General features: G+C 49.7%; 3 protein-coding genes across 11 annotated transcripts; 1 reads left to right on the top strand and 2 right to left on the bottom strand.

The window, feature by feature from the left end:
• The first annotated feature begins 671 nt into the window (after positions 1–671).
• On the top strand, positions 672–8,185 carry TNK1 (tyrosine kinase non receptor 1). Of its 2 annotated transcripts, none has more exons than XM_079133585.1 (12): positions 672–2,176; positions 2,351–2,421; positions 2,534–2,725; positions 3,048–3,203; positions 3,310–3,593; positions 3,820–4,093; positions 5,498–5,592; positions 5,918–6,097; positions 6,361–6,440; positions 6,984–7,282; positions 7,366–7,461; positions 7,545–8,185. In XM_079133585.1, exons 1-12 carry the CDS (start codon positions 2,014–2,016, stop codon positions 7,656–7,658), a joined length of 2,004 nt encoding a protein of 667 aa, XP_078989711.1. In that variant the 5' UTR covers positions 672–2,013; the 3' UTR covers positions 7,659–8,185. The 2 variants fall into 2 exon arrangements, with proteins under 2 accessions (XP_078989711.1, XP_078989712.1); XM_079133586.1 differs by having other exon boundaries at positions 673–2,176; positions 5,933–6,097.
• Positions 3,487–12,601, bottom strand: PLSCR3 (phospholipid scramblase 3). Of its 8 annotated transcripts, XM_079133588.1 has the most exons (8): positions 12,467–12,601; positions 11,969–12,204; positions 11,843–11,885; positions 11,522–11,742; positions 11,126–11,287; positions 9,205–9,366; positions 8,970–9,039; positions 8,317–8,655 (listed from the first exon to the last, which is right to left on the bottom strand). In XM_079133588.1, exons 1-7 carry the CDS (start codon positions 12,471–12,473, stop codon positions 8,983–8,985), a joined length of 888 nt encoding a protein of 295 aa, XP_078989714.1. In that variant the 5' UTR covers positions 12,474–12,601; the 3' UTR covers positions 8,317–8,655; positions 8,970–8,982. The 8 variants fall into 8 exon arrangements, with proteins under 8 accessions (XP_078989718.1, XP_078989715.1, XP_078989714.1 ...); XM_079133592.1 differs by lacking the exons at positions 8,317–8,655; positions 8,970–9,039 and adding an exon at positions 3,487–3,640 and having other exon boundaries at positions 9,205–9,264; XM_079133589.1 differs by lacking the exons at positions 8,317–8,655; positions 8,970–9,039 and adding an exon at positions 3,491–3,640.
• Positions 12,602–20,190: 7,589 nt separating this feature from the next.
• Positions 20,191–21,303, bottom strand: TMEM256 (transmembrane protein 256). Its single transcript, XM_079132132.1, has 4 exons — positions 21,204–21,303; positions 20,878–20,909; positions 20,529–20,609; positions 20,191–20,433 (listed from the first exon to the last, which is right to left on the bottom strand). The coding sequence occupies exons 1-4, from the start codon at positions 21,286–21,288 to the stop codon at positions 20,290–20,292; spliced, it is 342 nt and encodes a 113-aa protein (XP_078988258.1). The 5' UTR covers positions 21,289–21,303; the 3' UTR covers positions 20,191–20,289.
• Positions 21,304–21,848: the final 545 nt, after the last annotated feature.

Genomic DNA, 21,848 nt, shown 5'->3' with positions numbered 1-21,848 from the left:
CCCTCTGGGACCCAGGGGACAGCAGCTACTATGTTCACACATCCTTCCTTGGGACAGGAGGCAGGCCAGATGTCCTAAGATTGGCAGCTTCCTCTCTGGGACCCCTGAGGAAAAGGGAATGGGCGTGCTCCTCATTAGAGTCCTTTTCAAGGTTCCAGACAGTGCCCCTGTGGCCACAGGCCTGGTGGCAGGGTACAGAGCCCTTGAGTGGGCAGAGGCTACAACGGGGATGGGATTGGCCAGACGTTATACAGGAAGAGTCAGTAATAAGAAAGAAGTCCCTGAGGCCTGGAGTGCTGCCCAGGTTCAACAACAGCTTGGATTCTAGACTCTATCTAGGACTGAAGCTGATTTTGTACCAACATCAACATCCCTGTGCCCTGGCTTCATTCCGAAGCACCCTGAACTGGCCTGGCTCCCCCTGACCTGTTAAAGCTTCTTAGGGATCTCTCTCCGGTTACAGGGCAGTGCCTACATTCCCAGGGGCTGACCAGGCTGCGGGAGGGAGGGGCCCCAGCCACCCTGGCCACTCTCACTTTGTAACAGCAGGACTCTGGCCTTCCGCCAGGACCCGCCTTCTGCTGCTTCGGGTCCCGCCCTTTTCAGGATTTAGCTCTGGCAACCTGGGCGGCTCCGCTGCAGCCGCTTCCGCCTTCGCCAGGTAAGGGTACAGACCAAACAGGGGAGTCTCGGCGTGAGGCGCATGGGGTGCGTCCACAGGGTGCTGGGCCTCGCCTCCAATCCCTGGGTCCTTCTCGCTACCTTTCCCCTAGTCTCCGGTTCTCCTGCTTTTCGACCTTCCCACCTTCTGTTTAGTGATGGGTTTTTCATGTCTTGGGTGTTCTCCTTCCCCACCCCCTGCTCGCGCCCAATTTCTAGCCCGCCTCGGACCCTGCGATTTCCCTTGCTTAACTAAAGTGGGGGCACAGAGGGGTCCAGCTGTGTGTGAGTTTGTGGTGCAGGCAGCCAGAGCGCCTAAAACCTTGTTTAATAAAGACTAGTGGAGCTGCCTCAGAGTCACATAAGCTTGGGTGACGCAGGTGTGCTGCAGGGTTCTGTACTTGGATATGCAAGGACTGTGCACCTGACAGCTTAGGTAGCTCTGTGGGCAATAGCGGGGCTTAGCACCGTCCTGCACTTAGTCGCCTGGCACAGATGCCTGACTTGATTTCAGATGTTTCTGTCTTGGTGTCTGAGTTCATGATCTTGGGTATTGCTGGGCTGAGGGAGCAGTATGCCAGCATAAGTCAGGTATGTATGGACACTGTGCTTTGATGTTCTGTGTGTTGTGTGTGTTTATGTAGTCCTCGGTGTTTCAGACATGTGGGGGTGTATCTGGCTATCTTCTGTGAATGGGGGCAGTGAACTGCTGTGTCTCAAGTACATTTATGTGAGAGGGTATGTAGCCCTAAGTCTGGCACAACATGATGGCATACTGGAATGTCTCAGATTTGAGAGGACATGTATTCAGATGTCTCAGGTATGTTTTGCAGCATATCTGTATGACTCAGGATGTGTATACATAATGGTATACTGCATGCACACGTGTGTGTACCTACATCTTTGAGTTATAGTATGGTTTGCATATCTAGGCATCTCTAGAGCATGGGTAGCAGTCAAAAACTTCTCATGTATGAGGATGAGAGTGTCTCGGGTACAGGGACAGTGGGGCATAATATCTTTGGAGTGAGGGCAGTGGCATACCTGGACTCATCTGTAGTGTGGCAGACAGTGTTTTAATATCTTAGGTATGAAGAGGGCAGTTTTCTCAGTGATGAGAATGTAAAGTACCCCCAGCTTTTGGGGTGGGGGAACATCCTACCTGGGGTTCGTGTGTATAAGTAGCAGGGTTCCTGGCATTCTCCATGTGTTTCTCCCCTGTACCTGTTTCTGATGTGTTAAGGGTGGCACTGGAGACCTAGTCTCTAGTCTCTATTCTCAAGTGTCTAAGGTTCCTACCGGAGGCTCTATGTAAAAGAGAGTGCCATCATCCATAGGGGTTCTTCTCCAGACATGCTCCCTGAGGCCAGTTCCCTGTGGCTACTGCGGCTGCTCCGGGATATCCAGCTAGCCCAATTTTATCGGCCCATCCTTGAGGAGCTTAATGTCACTCGGCCAGAGCATTTTGACTTTGTAAAGCCTGAGGATCTGGATGGCATTGGCATGGGCCGGCCTGGTAAGGAACCCTTGTCCTGAGGTCCTGGTTACTCCTTTCCTGGCCTATAAGTTGCCAGTCACTGCCCCATCAGTTGCCAGTCACTGCCCCACACCCCAGGTCTCTTCTTGCCTATAATATTCTATGTACTCTGCCCCACCCCCACCCAAGTCTTCTGATTCTGGCTTCCTATAGCCCAGCGCAGACTGGCTGAAGCTCTGAAGAGACACCGTTTGGGAGTCAAGTCTAAGAATTGGGTTTACAAGGTATGTGATGATGGTGGTGGTATTTGAGGGCCTTAAAGGGCCAAGTTAGGCCTCAGAATGGGTTGGTTGAGTGGCAGGAAGGGTTATGCCTGAACTCCCACTCCTGTTTCAGATTCTTGGGAGTTTTGCACCTGAGCAGAAAGAGACCACCCTACCCTCAGACAGTCTTCCATGCCTCTCTGAGTCAGAAGGGAGACTCAAGTGTCTGATCCCAGAGGGTGCTGTGTGCAGAGGGGAGTTGCTGGGCTCAGGCTGCTTTGGCGTGGTACATCGTGGGCTGTGGACACTGCCCAGTGGCCAGAGTGTGAGTGTTTGGGAGCTTACTTCATCCAGAATAATGGACCAGCAGTCCCCCACCCCCACCTTCTTTTTTTTTTTTGGTGGGGAGGGTTATTGGAAATTGAACCCAGGGTGCTTTACCACTGAGCTATATCCCCAATCCTTTTTATTTTAATTTTAAGACAGGATAAGTTGCTAGGCTGACCTCAAACTGGGATTACATGTGTGCCACAGGCACAGGCCCTCTACCTCACCCCCCAGGCCCTTTTGATCTTTATGCCCTCTGGGCTCTGACCTTGGCATGGTCATTACCTCTGGTATATGATGATGCCTCCCCCCACCTCCAGGTCCCGGTGGCTGTCAAGTCCCTCCGGGTAGGTCCCGAAGGCCGGGTGGGCACAGAGCTGGGAGACTTCCTTCGAGAAGTATCTGTCATGATGAAATTGGAGCACCCACACGTGCTGCGTCTTCATGGCCTTGTGCTGGGGCAGCCTCTGCAGATGGTGAGCAGATCCAGACGCTGGTTCTCTGAACAGCCTTGGGAATGGTGTGTGACAGGCGAGGCCAGTGGAGACAGACCATGGCTCACGCTGTGCTGTCCTCTGGCAGGTAATGGAGCTGGCGCCACTGGGTTCCCTGCATGCGCGCCTGACAGACCCGGCCCCGACACCCCCGCTGCCAGTGGCCCTGCTCTGTCTCTTCCTGCGGCAGTTGGCTGGGGCCATGGCGTACTTGGGGGCCCGTGGACTGGTACACCGGGACCTCGCTACACGTAACCTATTGTTGGCCTCGCCGCGCACTATCAAGGTGGCAGACTTCGGGCTGGTGCGGCCGCTGGGCGGGGCCCGGGGCCGCTACGTCATGGGCGGGCCCCGCCCTATCCCCTATGCCTGGTGAGGGCGACGTGCGTGGGTGGTCAGGCTGGAGCCTGGGGGCAGATCTGGAGAACAGCAGGCATAGGGTAGTTCGGAGTGAACTGATCTCGTAAAGGAGACTGTGAGCAGAGGGTTAGTGGGGTCTGGGAGGGCTAGGAAATGATGATGGGAGCATCAATTTGCCCAGTGAAAGGCAAATTCTCAGGTATATATTTCCCTCCCCCATCAACTTCCACATCCGCAGGTGTGCCCCAGAGAGCCTGCGCCAGGGAGCCTTCTCGTCAGCCTCTGACGTGTGGATGTTTGGAGTGACCCTGTGGGAAATGTTCTCTGGGGGCGAGGAGCCCTGGGCCGGGGTTCCGCCATACCTCATCCTGCAGCGTCTGGAGAAGGACCGTGCCCGGCTTCCAAGGCCTCCCCTATGCTCTAGGGCCCTCTACTCCCTCGCCTTACGCTGTTGGGCCCCTCACCCTGCGGACCGGCCTAGCTTTTCCTGCCTGGAAGGGTTGCTGCAAGAGGTGGGGACCCGCAACTCCCCAGAAACAATCTCTCTTCCCTCCATTCTCTTTCCCAGGGTTTCATGCGGAAGACAAATATAACCTAGTCAGGTGGCCCTGTGGTGCATACCGCTACTACCAGCGGCCCAGAAGGTTGAGACAGGAAAATCACAAGAGTTAAAAGAACAACCTGGATAATTTAGCCAGACCCAGTCTCAAAAATAAAAATTTAAAAAGGTTGGGAGTATAGCTTTAGTGGTAAAGTTCTTGCCTAGCATGCACTAGGTCCTGGGTTCAATCTCCAGCATGGTGGGTGAAAAAACAGACTAACATATCCGGAGGTGGAGTTCGACTCTGGGACCCAGCTGTAAACAAAACAAATTCAGAGCCCTGGGGAGGTGGGTGATGGAGGGGTAGGCAGAGGAGTGGCTACACAGATGCAGCCTGACAGGCTGGAGTCCTGTGTCTGAGCCAGAGAATGGGCGTGAGCGAGCAGCAGGTCATTCTCCACCCCACCCCACTCTGTGGGTGTTTAACAGGCAAAGGAACAGAGGTTCCGCGTGGGAGGGGAAAAGGAAGTAATGAGGCCGCAGAGGTGAGCAGGGCTGCATCATGGAGGATTTCCTAGGGCATAAGAACCGCTACTACATAGAGCACTTAATCTGTGTGAGATACTGTGTTTAAGGATACTTTACAGGTATACTTATGCCTGTTCAATCTTTTAGTTCTCTCAACAATTCCATGAGGTAATTCTTTTCATCTCCATTTATAAGATAGAGCAGTTGAGGCACTGACAATTTAAAACTTGCCTAAAGTCACACAATCAGTGGAGGACTTGGGATCAGCTCTAGTCAATGTGATTTCTGAGCTTTTCCCTAAATCACCACATTCTACTATTAAAGGAGTTTAGTCTTCGCTCTGAGGGCATTTGGGAGTTGTGGAAGGGTATTAAACAGGGGAATCACAAGTCAACATTATTTCACTCTAGCCTGGTCCAAGAATAACTTAGAGGGATGATATTGACAATGACTATGAAACAGAAGTGAGATGAAGAGGTCAGGGTGAGGGTCAAAGCAGTAGGACTGGTGAGGAGTGGAAATTTTGCAAAGGTACCTAGGAGGCCAACCTGATGGGCCTGGGTGTAGAAAAAAACTGGTGAACAGGATGGCCGTCCCCTTGGTCCCCCTAGGCAGAGACAGGGCTCTCCTTTGTTGCTTCCTGAACCGTGGGCTGTGTCCAACTTGGCATGGAATCCAGACTGACCTCCCCCACTGAATTACACCTGAGGTAGGGACAGTCGCACTGTATCCCAGCACAGAGGACATAACTGGTAGGTATACAGACAGAGGGTGGTCTCTTTTCTGCCCTGCTCCCATATTACCTTTTTGACTCAGGCCCAAAGCCCAACTGTTTCTATTTTCACAGGCCTGGCCTTCTGAAGGACGCTGTGTGAGGAATGTCACAGAGCCAGGAGCCCTGCGGATGGAGCCTGGTGACCCCATTACCATCATTGAGGGCAGGTAACAGTCTAGAGCTCCCCAAGTACTCCCAAGGAACACATCCCTCCCAGTCTTCTTGACTCCTCATCTCCTTTCTGCTTCTTTCCAACTCCTTGAACCCTGGTCTTCTATGTCTTCTCCTCTCCTCCTCACTGGGCCCTAAGCTCCAGTGCAGTCCCTGTTTCCCTGCTGGAGCCCCAGCTGATCCATAGAGAACCTTTTGTGTTGATGAGAAAAAGGCTTCCCTTCCTCCAGGCAGATACAGCCACAAGGCCTAGAGCTTGGTGAGCTAAATGTGACCCAGCCCAGCTGCCACTTTTCCCCTTGCTTATATCCCTTTCACCAGCTCCTCTTCCCACAGCCCGGATTCCACAACCTGGAGGGGACAGAATGGTCGCACCTTTAAAGTGGGCAGTTTCCCAGCCTTGGCAGTGACGTTGGTAGACTTGGGGGGATCTCCAGCCACCCGCCCAGTCCACAGAGGCTCTCCAGCCCGGGGAAAGCAACGCTGGGGAAGCACAGATGGGTAAGGAGCTGAAAGGCTGGGGACAGAGCTGGGCTAGGCTGGACTAGGGGAATAGGCTAAGTACAGCAACATCTCTGAATGGGAAACTTGGGAATAGGACAAGGACAAAGCTGGAGGTGAGGCTGTACTTGTCTCCCAGGAGGAGCTTCCATCCTAGGTCTCAGCATGCCTGGGAGCACCAGTTTTTTTGGAGGCGACATTAATATATGTATGTGCTGGGGTGGGAGGAGATATGGAGGATGAACTGGATCATTCTCTGACAGGGACAAAGAGAAGGCAAAGCCTCAGGATCTACCTCCAGCATGGGGCCAGAGAAGGAAGGCACCCCTGCAGAGGATGAAAGGTGGGTATGCAGGATCCATGCCTTTGCATATAGCTATACTTGAAGATCTTTTTTTTTTTTTTTGGGGGGGGGTACTAAAAATTAAACACAGGGGTACTGTACTACTGAACTACATCCCCAACCCTTTTTTACTTTTTATTTTGAGATAGGATCTTGTGCAGTTGCTTAGAGCCTTGCTAAATTGCTGAGGCTGGCCTGGAACTTGCAATCCTCCTGCCTCAACCTCCAGAGTTGCTGGGATTATAAGCATGTGCCACAGTGCCCAGCTATAATTGAAGATCTTAAGAGAGTCAAAGCCCTCCCTTCTTCCCTACTAGATAGCATCTCCCCACTCTCACCTCTGAACTCTCTGTTCTTTGGTCCATCTGCTACCTAGGTCTTGTGTATCTGTTTTATCACCCTACTTAATACAGGTCAGGGCCAGCTAGCTCATTTGAAATTCTTATAAAACCATCCAGCTCAAAACAAATAAAGATAGAAGGCAGGAGGAAGGTGGAACCTAGCACCTGGATCTCCTCTCAAGTTTCTTTCTCAACTGCGCAGGTATTTCCAAGAGTCTGGAGTCAGTTCTATCCTTGGGCCCTCGCCCTACAGGGGGTGGTTCAAGCCCCCCTGAACTTCGACACGCCAGAGCTGTGCCTCAAGGACCCCCAGGCCTGCCTCCACGCCCTCCTTTTACCTCCAACTCTTCTCAGCCCAGCCAGCCCCCTAGGGAACGAACTCCTTGGCCCAAAAGAGAACCCCCACACAATCACCGAATTGGAGTGTCTGGAGCCAGTAAAGCCACTGTCTCCTCTGGGGGCCTCTTGCCTGACCCTGAGTGGCAGAGGAAGATTACAGAGGTGAGGTCTCATTGAAAGGGCCTGTTGTTCAGAAGGGCCTAGAGAATAGGGCAGGAACCTGAGTGAGGCTTTGTCCCCCACAGGTGGAGCTGAATGTGCATGGAGTCACTCACCAGGAGTGCCAAACAGCACTAAGAGCCACTGGGGGAGATGTAGTCTCTGCCATCCGGAACCTCAAGGTAAAGCCAGACCCTTCTCCTAGGCTCCCTCTTCTCCTGCCCTTCTACTTGGCAGTCAGCTGTACTCACTCTTGATACTGCAGGTAGACCAGCTTTTCCACCTGAGTAACTGGTCTAGAGCGGATTGTTGGCGCATCCTGGAGCACCACCAGTGGGACCTCTCTGCTGCCAGCCGTTATGTCCTGGCCCGATCCTGAGCTCTACTTTCTCAGCCATCGTCACCAACACAGAATGCCTGGACCCCTCAGGGCCTAGCCATGTAAGACCAAGTAGAACCAGAAAAATGTCTGCACAGGAGCAGACTTCCCCACCTAGGGAGATCCCACTTACTATAGGCAAGTATAGAAATTGCCCAAGGGAGCACAGGGTTGGTCACTGACAGATGTTTGCTCCCCACCCTGCTCCTTGGCCTCTGAGAGCCTAAGCTCCTTTGCCTGGTTCAAGAAAGAGCAAGTCCACCACACTCCCAAAGAGGAGGACTCAGAAGGAAAAGAACTGGAATATATCATATCCAAAGGATGCCTCTCATTACTACAGAAAGTGACCAAGAGGCCATACTGGACCATGGGAATAGCCATCCTGAACTGTCATTAGCTACCTCACTGGACTCTGTGGGGCCACCATCTTAGATGATGGAAGCAGTCATATTACTTGGGGCATATGGCTCAAACTGCCTTGGTTTGATTCATGACCACTATGGGTGATGAAAATTGCCCTCCTGAACTCAAGGACATTTGATCCTTGTAGCATAGATTGTGAGATGGATCAACCCCAGCCCAGCTGTCGTAGTTTCCTTTGTTTTTTCCCACACCAACTCTTTCTTCTACTGTCCCCCATTACATACATCTTCAAATGTTCAAAAAGTTACAAAGTTTATATGAATACAACATACAAAGATGCAGCCTCCTTCCTAGGGCAAGGGAAGGAAGGGGTGGTTAAATAAGGCACAGGAAGCTGCAGCAAGCACCAGCTGTGGGCAGGGCCCAAGGGAGAAAGAAAGTTGGCACTGGAGCCCAGCCTCTACAGCTGTTGGAGAAGTGGGAATCCCCTCAAAGTGCCAATTCAGTCTGATGCTGAATTGGCCAAGCTGATATAGGGATGAGTGGTATGTCTGCCATCTTTGGTGCTGCTTGCCCTTCCCCTGTTGTAAAATCCAAGCCCTGGGTTCCAAAGGCCAACTCTGGTACAGAGACCCTGGAAGGAGGTGGGAAGGAGTGGGTAGAGACAGTCTGAAAGCCAATAATGCCTGTGTGCAGAGGGAATGCTGGGAGACAGTGGAAGGAGACAGCAGGGTAGGGCTCTCATACATACCCTTCTGTAGAGCCACAGGTGAAGGAGGTCAGGGGAGAGGGTAGGGATAGGGCACCATGCCCCCAGCCACTCAGGCACCCCTGATCTGCCCTCCCCGCCCCTGCAGTGGACATGAAAGAAAGGGGATGCCTCTGAGGAGGGGCCAAGCCAGGGCAGGGGACCATCTTGAATTCTTGTTGAGGTGATGGTCTCCTCACCCTGAGGCGGCCTCTAACTGGTGATGGCAGAAGGCCCAGCACCTCCTCGCTTCTCGAAGAACATGTAGTCCTGAGGAGAGGCCACCATCAACAGGAGATCTGGCCGGGCCAGACTGGCTCAGTTATAACAACCCCCCATAACATTTGTTCCTAACGTCCTAAAAAGGCCAGGAAGTGCACAAAGCTTCAAGTGACAGCAAAGGAGAGGCAGGAGGGACAGGGACAGCCAACTCACAATGAGGAAAGTGGCTCCCAGCAGCACCGCCTTCACCTTCACGTCCAGATCCAGTGGGAACTGTAGGCCAAAGTCATCTGCATCTGTGAGGGCTTCTCGGAGCAGCCCCCCCCACTGCTTGCTGATACGGCCTACACTGCGGGATTCATCCCTAGTCTTCACCTATTGGAAGGGAAGAAGGACCCAAATGGGGAGGATGCAACCAATCTCACCTGCCTCAGATCTCATTCCCACAGTTGCCATATATGAATTGTACAGGCTCTACACTTTGTGAATCTTCCTAACAGCTTTGAGTTTCCGTAGCAGCTAGGAAAACTGAAGTGCCCTGGGTCATGTTACAAATATATAGGGAAAATCAGGATTTAGACTCACATCTGTTGCTCTCCAAAGGTCACACCTGGATATCAGTGGTGGGAAGAAATAGAAACACAATTTCCCCTTAGTGTATAACTAATTGCTAGATTTACTTTGATTACCAATGTCCCAGAAACCCACAGTACAGTCTGTACACCCTGCACACAGTAGCCTGGCTGAGAAAGTAAAGAAGGCTGACAAAATCCTGGTGCATTCTACCAGTCAAATAAGTTCCTAGAAAGCTATGTCTGCCCAAAGGTGATTTTAATCCACAAAGCATGCCTGTGCTTTGTCCAACACTGCATTTGAGCCTCATTGAGAGGAGATCCAAACCTATGGATTTCTGGGACCATGATTTCTAGACTTCTTTGATCCCAGCAGCAATAGGCCTGACAAATGGGTGGTAACTCAGTGACTTTCTGGTCCTTTTTATGCTTAGTCTCCAGTGACTAGAACTGGAGGGATTTCCTTCTACATCCTGTCCATCCCCTTCCCTCCTGTCCTAGAGCTCTGGGGCACTTCCTGCAGCCCAGACCTAGGCTGGGCAAGGCCTGTCTCAGCCAGTCATACAGTCTCAGGGATGCAGCTTCAACTATGGACCATTTATAATGGTGTAAAAGGAACACTGGACCTATGAGAACCCCACATTTTACACATTCCCATACAGAAATTACACAATTGTCTCCTGAACTGGTTTTTATCACAGAACCGCCCTCTGACTACCAAGGTGATTCACTTTTTAAAAATTACCTTAGGTGGTAAAGCACCTCATCAGAAGCTTCAGAAAGTCTATTGGATAATACCTCTTATTTTGCTCTTATCTGCACAGGGAATTAACCCTTAAAGAACTCAGGGGATTGTGGAATGCCCTTGTTTTCTTGAAACCAAGATGTCTTCCCAGGCCTCCTGAAACTCTCACCATGTGAGTTTTATAGGTTCCTGGTTGGTGATAAGTACAGAGAAAAGGCATAACCTAGACTTCAGGTCAGATGGGTCATTTGAACTTACAGGTCGGCAGGGCAAGCTGGTATGTTAAATCAAGGCTTGCTCCAGCGCCTAGGCTCACAGACTCATGTATGCCATCCACATGGGACCAGTCCATGGCAGATTTAATAATCATCCTTCACCCTAGATCTAGGCTGGCCTTAGATACACCTCCACACATGCATACAAAATATAGGGTTGTAATTAACAATCAGCTTTGCTTTTGAAGATGAACTTCCCTTTGCTATGCTTTTATAAGACCACAGAGCCATCCCATTTCTGAATGGAGGAAAATTGGAAGTGTACAGTAGGAGCAACAATAGATTTGGACTGATGAAGTCAAGAGCTTGACCTTAGTCAAGCCATCTTGCTTCATGGAAGCTGCCCTCTTGGTTTATGAAATTCCCAGGAATTTCCCTGTGTTTTTTTTTTTTGTTGTTTTTTTTTTTTTAATGTTCTTATTAGTTGTTGAGGAACCTTTATTCACATGTGGTGCTGAGAATCGAACCTGGTGCTTCACACATGCTAGGCAAGTGCTCTACCACTGGGCCACAACCTCAGCCCCTCCCCATATTTCTAATACCTCAAAGTTGGTGTCTGTGCCACAGCCACAGGTCCAGCAAGGCCCCACCACTCGTAGGACTGTCTGTCGATCAGCATCCTGGATGGAGAACTTAGGGAGGAAGGGATGCCAGGTCTGTAGCACGTGACCAATAGTGGTGCCCGGTGGAGCCTGTACTTCCATCTGGAGTGGGAGGCAGTTAGAATCATTGCTAAGCCAGGGACCCTGTCCTAAGTCCTAACTGGTCTCGGAACTACCTTCAGTCCACTACTTTGTCCCCTCACTAAACTTCCCACCCACAGCGCCCACTCTCATGTGAGCCACACCTCAACCCAGGCCCTGTCCTATCACTTGCGGGTCCGATCAAGGACCGCCCCACACTGGAGCCTCTCCCAGGCTTCATCCTTCACCGCCCACCTCCTGGAGGCCACAAGGGCAGCAGCTGCAGCCACAGTGGAGCGGGCGGAGCAGGCGCAGCACCTCGCGGTCCCCAGAGTCTGCCAGGCGAACGCGCAGTGGCCGACGGGCACCACAGCACAGACGGGCGCAGCAGTTGCTCTCCTCTGCTGCCTGACCCAGGGGCTGCCCAGCTCCCGAGCGCAGTTCATACCGGTTACAGGTCTCCCAGCCTAGGAAAGCTGTCAAGGGTGACACGCTGAGGTTTGGGTGCCTCGTCCGTGCAGGAACCCACTATCCCTGTCATGGTAATATGCCCAACTGACTCCGCTTTCCACTTACTTTCCACTCGCTCAGCCTTCTGATGAATCAAGATCTGATCAATCTGGAAACAGTAGGGGTAGCGTTAACATCAAACCCCCGGCCTGAACGCCCAGTTCTTTTCCCATCACCCTCTCCTCCACTCACCTGCACCAAGAATTCGAGGCCAGAAGGCACCCCTGGCAGTGGCAAGAAGGGGGCAGGAGACATCGGGGCCACTGGGCCAGACGAAGGGAAGAGAGCAAAGCCAGGTGCAGGGGCAGGTACCTGGGCAGGCACTGGCGCTTGCCCGGGTCCAGGATGCAGCGCTGGCTCCGGGTACCCAGCGCTCATAGGATAGGGAGGTGGGGGTGAAGGGGCATAACCTTTGGGGGGCACGTAGCCTGTGGAAGACAGAGGTAGATTAGAAAGGAACCCGTGACCCCCACTTATTCCTCAGCCCAAGGACCGGGAGGCACCGCGGAAAATGTGATGGGAAGAGGCGGAGAAAGATGGGGTAGGGGAGCAGGGCGGTGGCTACCCGGGAGGAAGGGAGGGCCCACGCAGCCAGTCTGAGCACATTCCTAGAGGATGTGTTCGACACCCAAAGCCCAAGACCGTGGGGGGTGGGGATAACGGAGACCCCCCAGCCTAACGCCCACTTACCTGCCATGGGAAAGGGTCGGGTTTTCGCAGGATGTAGGTGTTGGGGCGGCTTAGTTCTGGAAGTGGAGGCAAGCTCGGAGACAGCCAGACAGACACAGAGACAGACACAAAGACGGACAGGCAAACGTAGAGAGGCAGCTGCGCCCTGCGCCGGCCCAGGGTCTCTTGGGCGGCGCCTATGACTCGGGGAGAAACCGAAAGTGTCAGCGGGAGGGGCGGGGTACCTGGGACCCTGGATTCCCTCAGGGGCCCCAGAACCGCCCCCTCCCTTTGTTCTCCCATTCTCCGAGGAGATAGCTCTGGGCAGGTGGCAGGATAGATGGACCCGCAGTGAAACCAACAGACCTCGAGGGAGGTCTCCCTGACCCCTCTATGTCCCCGCTCACCTGAAGCCCCCAGAATAACACGGGGACCGCGCGCTCGGCACCTCACAGGCGCTAGTGGAGGCGGGCCCAGAACACGACTCCGCCCCCTCGACCGTCCAGGACCCTCCCCTCCAAGCCTGGGCAGCGCGTCTGCGCAGAGAGAAGGCCGCCTCTCCCGCGGGACCGCGGACCTTGGACTTGGCACTGCTTTGGCGTCAACGCTGTGCCCTCCCCTTCCGCTCCGAATGCAGATGCCTAGAGAAGAGGTCCCCTAGGAAGGGCGGCCCGTTAAACCCTAGTCCTGAGAACCCCGCCAGGTCCTCTATAGCTAAGTGCCCAACGCCCCTTGGTGGAAAGCGGGGGCCGCTGAGCTGCGCTGGCGCTCTGGCCCCTGGTTTCCTCCTTCCAAGGGCGGTTCCGGCCTCGCTGACGCAGCGGAACACCCTCACACTCACTCACTGGCTTCCAGGACTGATTCCTGGCTTTGTTTCTATTTCCCTAGGGCGACCTCGCTGTCTTTTCTCCTTGACGCAGCGGTGACCCCCACCGGCACTTCGCATGTACCGTACTTTGGTCATGCGCCCCAGCCCCGCGGATGACAGGCAGCCAGTGTCAATAATGAGTGTGCATGAGGTGAGTCCCAGGGGTCCGGAGGAGGAAGCTTAGCCAGAAAAGGTTTCCCCTAAGAGGAGTCTCTTCGTCTGAGTCCTGAGCTGAGGGAGATGTTTGAAGTTCTACTTACACTTTGGGGACTGCTGGAGTAAGTCATGCATTTAGAGAGGCAATGCGGTCCACGTGCACAGAGGGCTTTATGAGCCTGGGACTTGGCTCTGAGAGCAGCAAGGAATCCACCGAAAGATTTCAAGACCTGGAGACGTCAAATTTGAGTTTAGAAAGATCGTTTAAACGGCAATGTGGAGAATGATTCCGATGCCCAGGCTGGGTTGTTAGCAGCAGTCTATGGAAAGAGTGCTGTAGTAGTGGTGGTGCAAAGAGAAGCGATTGACTTTAGAGATACTGAGACAATAATTTAGAACTTGGTTTGGGGGTAAGAAGTCCAGGATTACTTCAGGTGCCTGTTTAATAACCAAGCAGATGCAAGGATCACCCAACAAAGATGAGCATGGGGAAAATCACATTTGGGGACCTGCTTCTGTTCCTATGTCCATGTTCCTCTGGACTAGTCCCAGAGCCCCTCTCCCAGGGCTGCTCAGCTTTTCCACAGCTCCAGTCATCATGTGCTTCAGGTCCAAATTCTCATGTCTCTTCCCCAATAGAACATGTGCCCAAGGAGATCAGAAATTTGTCTTCTTAAAAATTGCACATGCAGCCCGGTGTGGTAGCACACACCTGTAATCCCAGTGGCTTGAGAGACTGAGACAGAAAGATCACGAGTTCAAAACCAGCCTCAGCAACTTAACGAGGCCCTAAGCAACTCAGTGAGACTCTGTCTCTAAATAAAATACAAAAAAGGGCTGGGGATGTTGGCTCAGTGGTTGAGCACCCTCAGTACCAAAAACAAAAATACAAAAAACAAATAAAAACTGCACATGCTCTATTAGAGAAGAAACATAATAAGTAAGGTAGATGAAAAGTCAGACGGAGGTAAGTGCTACAAAGTCAAATAGAGCAGGATGAGGAGGATAGGGAATGATGGATAGGGTTTGCAATTAAATTGATTTTTGCAGTGCTGGAGATTGAACCCAGGTCCTCACACACATGCTAGGCAAGTGCTCTACCACCGAACTGCATTCCCAGTGCAGGCTTGCAGTTTTTTTTTTTTTTTTTTTTTTAAGACTGGGTTCTCAAGATATTGCTCAGGCTGACTTTGGACTCCTGGGCTCAAGGGATCCTCCTGTCTGGGCCTCCATAGTAACTGGGAATATAGGCATACACTAATGCATCTTGCTGGGTTTGCATTTTTAAAGAGGGAAGACTAGGAAGGCATCAACTGAGAAAATGATAGCTGGGCAAAAACCTGAAGGAGTGATTGAGGCAGGAAAACTTCTGGAGAAAAGTGTTTCAAGCAGAGGAAATAGCAAGGGGAAAGGCCCTGCAGCAGAAGTGTGCCTTACTTGTTCAGTGAACAAAAGGGAAACCAGTGAGGTTGGAAAGGAATTAACAACAGGAGTTGTTAACAGAGGTGACAGGAGGCCTTTATGGACCATTGGATTATACTCCAAGATAGAAAGTACTGTAGGATTTAGACAGAGAAGAGACATGAGACCTTTTTTTTTTTTTTTTTTTTAAATTACCCAGGATTGAACTTAGGGGCACTTAACCACAGAGCCACATCCCCAGCCCTTTTTTGTATTTTATTTAGAGACAGGGTCTCACTGAGTTGCTTAGGGCCTCACTAAATTGCTGAGGCTGGCTTTGAATTCGTGACTCTCAAGCCACTGGGATTACAGGCATGTGCCACTGATCCCAGCAAGACATGAGACTTAAAAGACATTGAAATGGTGGTTCTTAACCCTGGTTATATGTTAGAATCATCTGGAATGTTTTAGAAAATAACTCTGCCTGGCTCCCACTTAATATCAATTAAATTTGAATACTCAGGGTAAGATGCAGACAGAGGAACTTTTTGAGAATGCTCTAGATTTTTCTTTTCTTTTTTTTTTTTTTTTTTGGTACTGGGGATTGAACTTAGGGACACTCAACCATTGAGCCACATCTCAGCCCTATTTTGTGTTTTATTTAGAGACAGGTTCTCACTGAGTTGCTTAGTGCCTCACCATTGCTGAGGCTGGCTTTGAACGCCTGATCCTCCTGTCTCAACCTCCCAGGCTGCTGGGAATACAGGCATGAGTCACCACCCAGCCAAGATTGTAATATGTAGCCAAGATTAAGGACTACTGGATCTCTACTATAAGGATCACTTTCAGATTGCTCTGTCAAAGAGCAGGCAGTATCAACATCTCTAGCAATTTCAGAAATACAAATTAAAACTACATTGAGATTCCATCTCCCTCCAGTCAAAATGGCAATTATCAAGAATACAAGTAACAATAAATGTTGGTGAGGATGTGAGGAAAAAGGTACACTCATACATTGATGATGGGACTGCAAATTGGTGCGATATGCAGTACGGAAAGCAGTATGAAGATTCCGAGAAAACTTGGAACCACAATTTGACCCAGTTATCCCACTTCTTGGCATATACCCAAAGGACTTAAAATCAGCATACTATAGTGATGCAGTCACATGTTTATAACAGCTCAATTCATAAAAGCAAAGCTATGCAACCAATCTAGGTATGTGTGTATATATACACATATACACATACACAATGGAATATTACTCAGTCATAAAGAATGAAATGATGACATTTGCCGATAAATAGATGAAACTGAAAAATATCATGCTAAGTGAAATAAACCAGTCCTAAAAAACCAAAGGCTGAATGTTCTCTCTTATATGTGGACACTAACACACAATGGCGGGGGCGGGGGGCAGGAATAGAAGTTCATTGAATTAGACAAAAGGGAATGAGGGGAAGGGAGGGGAATAGGAATAGGAAAAATAATAGAATAGACACAAATTTCCTATGTTCATATATGAATACACACCAGTGAAACCACATCATGTATAACTTCAAGAATGAGAAGTTATACTCCATGTATGTATGATATATCAAAATAAACTCTGCCGTCATTTATATCTAAAAAGAACAAATTGAAAAAAAAGCAAGCTATAGGTAGGCAAAGGCAGGAGGAAGTTCTTAAAGAAATCTAAGTGCAATATGATAGTGACTTAGATCAGGGGCCATGTTGACAGCAATGTTAGTGGTGAGGCATGGTCTGACTCCAGATATGCACTTGAACCCACATAACTTGATGATGGCTTGAACATAGGATGTGAGAAAAAGATAATTCCAAGCAGACTCTCACTTGGCTGAGAAGAGCTTTCAGCACAGTGTAGGTTCTACCTTACTCTGGTCATTTTCTGCCTGCCCACCCAATGTTGTGCTCCAGGTATACTGTTCTCTCTTTTGATTTGATCTGATCTAATTGTTCCTTTTTTCTAGTTAATTCCTATTCATGCTAAAAACCCAGTAAATGGATTGAAGTATTACCAATCCCCAAAGGCAAAACAAACCCACTTCAGTATCTACTTGTAACCCTGAACACATTGCATCAACACATTGATCTTTTTAAATGTTCTATCTTTACTGCTGAAATCTGAATTTCTTAACTTGTGGAAGAACTTAGCTCTGGGAACTGGACAGGGAAGAATTTAAATCACAGCTTACCCAGATCCTACCTGCATAATATAGAACAAGTCACTTCATCTTTCTTAGCTTCCCCTTCCACTAACTTGTAGGGATGTTGAGAAATCTGACACAATGTTCAGGAATTGTCATAATCTCATTTATATTAATGCTTGGCAATCACTTTTGTGTGTGTGTGTGTGTGATGTTGGGGGTTGAACTCAAGACCTTCCGCTAGGCAAGTGCTCTACCATTGAGCTACACCCCCTAACACTTGGCATCCATCTGGAAGTGCTGCCCTTGGTCTGTCTCCATTGACCTATTTATTTCAAAGCACTTCCTACTCAGTCCCATTTTTGTGTTCTAGGTAAATAAGTCCCATACCCTAAACCATTTGACTACCTTATATTGACTTTAAGTCTGGTGAATCCAATAGTATAACCCTTGATTTCCCCACCTTAGCCTTGTGCTCCCTTCAAATTATCTGTCATGGGAAACCCATGTACATTGGTAATGCTCTGGACCGTGCAATAAAGGCTGCAGCCCACAAGTCCCTCTATCTCTCTTTTACTCCCACCTGCTGGTTGAGAATGTGCATCCTGGATGGCTTCTCCCTTCTTATTGGTCCTGTGAGGTATACTGATTGCTTTTCTCTGGAATCTGTAATAATCTTTTCACCATTCTTGTCTGAGTGTATTTCAATGCCTCACTTAATAAATCACAATAGTAATAATAGGGGCTAATGATCAAGCCTTATTTATCTTGGTGCCTCCACGAGCCCAGCCACTTGGCAGGACCAAAGCTAAAATATTAGGGACTTCATTACTTGGAAGATGGCCATGGCAGATGCCTGGGGTCTCCTCCAAGACATTTCCTCTCTGCCCTAGATGCCACATGAGATGGATGAAAATGCTAGAGCACTGTATTGGGAAGTAGGAGCTTGAGGAGCCAGCCTTCACTCTGCCACTAGATCTTTAGGCCACTCTGGAGGTCTCCTCTGAGGCCTTATTGAATCATCTCCAAATAAAGAAATTAATTATCTACTAATATACCTCAAATCATGCTACCTCCCTGGATATAAACGCCCCATTGCCTGCAGGAGAGTGTATAATCTCTCATCACAAGACTTTACCATTTGGCCTTACTATCCGATCTCTCACTCCTGGCCCTCTCACAATTTTTAAGTCAGCCACCAGGAATTCTTTCAGATCTCTAATATACTCTTTTACTCAGGGCTGCCTTAAAAGCTGCTGGTGGGGCTGGGGAGATAGCTCAGTTGGTAGAGTGCTTGCCTTCTAAGCACAAGGCCCTGGGTTCGATCCCCAGCACCCAAAAAAAAAAAAAAAAAAAAAAAAAAAAGCTGCTGGTATGGGAGTGTGGAGCTCAGAAGACACTAGGGTAGAAGATAGAAATTCTAGATTTAAAAGTATACAGATTGTCATAACTAAAAAGAATAACTTTTTAAAAAGTAAATAAAAAAGTGTGCAGATTGTAATTAAAGATATGGGACTAGATGAGATTACCTAGAAATCCTATAATTTGGAGAAAGGGTCTACATGCTTCACGTTTATTTGAATGCATACCTTCAGGAAAATTAAGTATGTACCCTCAAAATATATTATAAAATTATATTTTATCAAATGTACAAAACTACTCAGGTAGCTGAGGCAGGAGGGTCACAAGTTGGAGGCCAGCCTAGGCAACTAAGGAAGACCCTGTCTTAAAATAAAAAGGGCAGGGGATATAGCTCAATGATTGAAAACTTGCCTAACATGTGCAAGGCCCTGGGTTTAACCCACAGCATGGCAATTGAAAAAAAGAAAGAAAAAGACACTTAAAAAGATGACTTAAACCTTTCAGAGTCTTACTATCGCACAGCAAATAGAGTCCAAGCAACTCACCACTGTCTGTAAGGTCTGCACCAGCCATCCAGGACCCCTTGGCCTACTACATGGCAGCCACACTTATTTTGTCCTTTCTCCAACTCACCAGACTTTCTCATTGTCACAAGAACTTTGAGCTGTTCCTTTTAGCTTGTCTTGCCAACTATTCCTTCTGCCTAGAATATACTTCATTTTGCCCATCACTAGTTCAACTTCATTAGGACCCCCAGATCTTCTTACTAAAGGGCTGGTGGTATCTTCTACAGCCCAGCTATTCCACTGTTCTTTTCCCTCAGTACACTGCACAACTGATATATTTGGGTGTCTTGTTGTTTAAGGTCCATTTCTACTGCTAGATGGGAAGCTTGATCAGGAAAAGGTCAGCATCTGTCTTGTTCATGTCTGAATCTTCTTGTAATGTGTATCGGATACAAGAGCAACACTGGCTTACTTAACACTGCCCCCCAAACATCTTCCAGTTCTCTCCATGCTGTGCCAGTTCAGCCTGCCTTGCCACTTTTTCTCATTCCTTTCCTGCCTAACTCAGAAACTCAGCATACACTGAAAACTCATGTATACCCTTCCTCTCCCCACCATGAACTCTTTGTTTATATATGTCCTTCATACAAGAAGAGGTCCTTTAAGGGTCATCTCAAGCAGTGTGAAGCATTTTCTGATCCCCAATACATGACATTATTTCTGCTTTGAACGCCAAAGTAGTTTATAACTAATGATACTCCTCCTGATCTGCCATGCTTTAACTCTCTACTTCTACAGTTAAGTTGGTGAGCAATAAATTTGTAGAATGACAGAGCTGAAAATCACAACCATACAGTAATCTTCAAATTCTACTGAATATCAGAACTACATGATGAGCTGCTTCAGTAGGAATCTGCATTATGTGGAACTTTCCTTATGACTCTGATGTCTGAAAGTTTAAGAACATCAACACAAGTTAACTTGAACAGAATTCTCAGAAGCAAGGCTCAATGATAAGTGTTAGAAACAGGAAGAAGTGCAGGCTTGGCTCTGGAGGCTGAGGCAGGAGAATCAAGTGGAAATTCAAAGCCAGCCTCAGCAAAAGTGAGGCACTATGCAACTCACTGAGACCATGTCTCTAAATAAAATACAAAATAGGGCCAGGGATGTGGCTCAGAGGTTGGGTGCCCCTGAGTTTAGTCCCCAGTACTCCCCCACCACTCACACCAAAAATAAAAGAAATAGGAAGAAGTTCAGGGGTTGAGTGTTCATGCTCCAAGATTTAAATGAACAGAAACTCCAAAGTTTTTCATTTGCTTTTTTTCTTTTAATCCCCCCAACTTCCCCCAAATTATCCAGACATATTAGTAATTAGAAGAGACTTCAAAGAGCCAAGGCAAGCCAGCCTATAAGTAGTAGGCTCCCTCCCACCGGGCCCAACATCTGGATGCTAGGGTCTCCACTCAGAGCCTGGTAGTAAAAGCTGGTGCAGAATAAGGTGGTTCCAGAGACTAACAGCAAACCGGCCTGAAGGAGACAAGGGCAGAATAGAAGCTTGTAAGAACTGCAAGCTAAGAGGGTGTGGAAGGACTTGGTCAAAGTTAGGCAGAGAGACAGATTACCCAGAGGGGCTTTCTGCAATGGGGTACCCCTAAAAGGGCCAGGCTGTGTAAGAAGTGATGTTTGTTGGTCTTGTCAAAGAGCTGTAAGAAAAAGAGACATGGGGGGACTTTGTAAGCAACACATGAACCAGGGATCCCACTGACACGCAGGGCCAAAATTGGTCCCTTCCACCCACACCCTTCAAGTTCCAGCTTGCAGCTCCCTCAAGCACCCACGCTACAGGCTTGCAGCCCTTACTGCTTCCAGAGATCCGGGAGCTTCGCCTCCACCCCCAACTTTCCTCAGGGACCCAAGACTTTTGGCCTTCATTAATTAGGGAGTCAGGGAGATCCAGAGCAGTTACTTCACCTCTTTCCCGTAGGCGTCGGGGAAATGGGCGCCTGTGAAGAGAAAAGGCAAAGGTTACCAGACCTACTGCCAGACCCTACTGTCCTCAATCCCGGGGGCCCCAGGCGAACCTTGGTGAAAAAGGGCGCCCCTCAGGAAGCTTCCGGTTGGTAGAAACACCGGCAGTACTGGGAACCAATTACACCAGCTGAGAGACTTTTAAAGGTTTAGGGCACCGCGGGCTAGTGCGGTCGATGGGAAGCCGGGATTTCTCATAGACTCCGCCTCTGCACCAGACCCCAGAGGTCATCCCCAACACAGCACAGTTGCATCCCCAGCCCCCTGACCGTGCGCCCCGTAGGAGGCCAAGCCGAGGGCCCCAGCTCCAGACAAGGCACCAAGGCGGCGGAAAACAGCCCCGGGTCCGACCATGGCTACGGGTGGTCACGCGCCGGACGAACACCGCCCAGGCCACCCAAGAGGCCAGCCAATCCAGATTGCCCATGCAAATAAAGTCCACAGGTGCCCAATCAGAGCCGTACTCATTTCAGCGTCTAGGTCCTCACCCTGGTACTTACGCCTTTGTAAAACAGCTGCTGAGTGGCGAAGACGTCTGGCGGGCGGAGAAACTAGAACCAATTAGGAGCCGAGAAGCAGAGCAGTGAGGGGCAGGATTGAGGGCGGAACTACAGGATTTGCGTCACGGATTGGCCCACTTTCCAAGTTGATCACCTCCTCGACCCCCCCCCCCCGCCCCGCACCTCCAGCTAATTCCGAAGATCCCGGTCCCCACTCAAAGTTCCGCCCCTTTCCCCACAGGCTCCTCCTGCTAAGCTTCAAATCAGACCCACTCTTAAAAAGAGGTGGTCTCTTGGATACCCAAGTCCCACCCATCGCCGTCAAACCCCACCCACTTCAAGAATGGCCCCGCCTCCATGTCAGCGGGCCACGCCTTCTTCGTGTGATGCTCCGCCCCCTATAGTTCAGATCTT

The sequence above is a fragment of the Sciurus vulgaris genome (assembly GCF_902686455.1).
Source record: "Sciurus vulgaris genome assembly, chromosome: 3".
NCBI classification, from domain to species: Eukaryota; Metazoa; Chordata; class Mammalia; order Rodentia; family Sciuridae; genus Sciurus; species Sciurus vulgaris.
The sequence above is the reverse complement of the archived record's forward strand: the minus strand, read 5'-3'. Positions and strand labels throughout refer to the sequence as shown.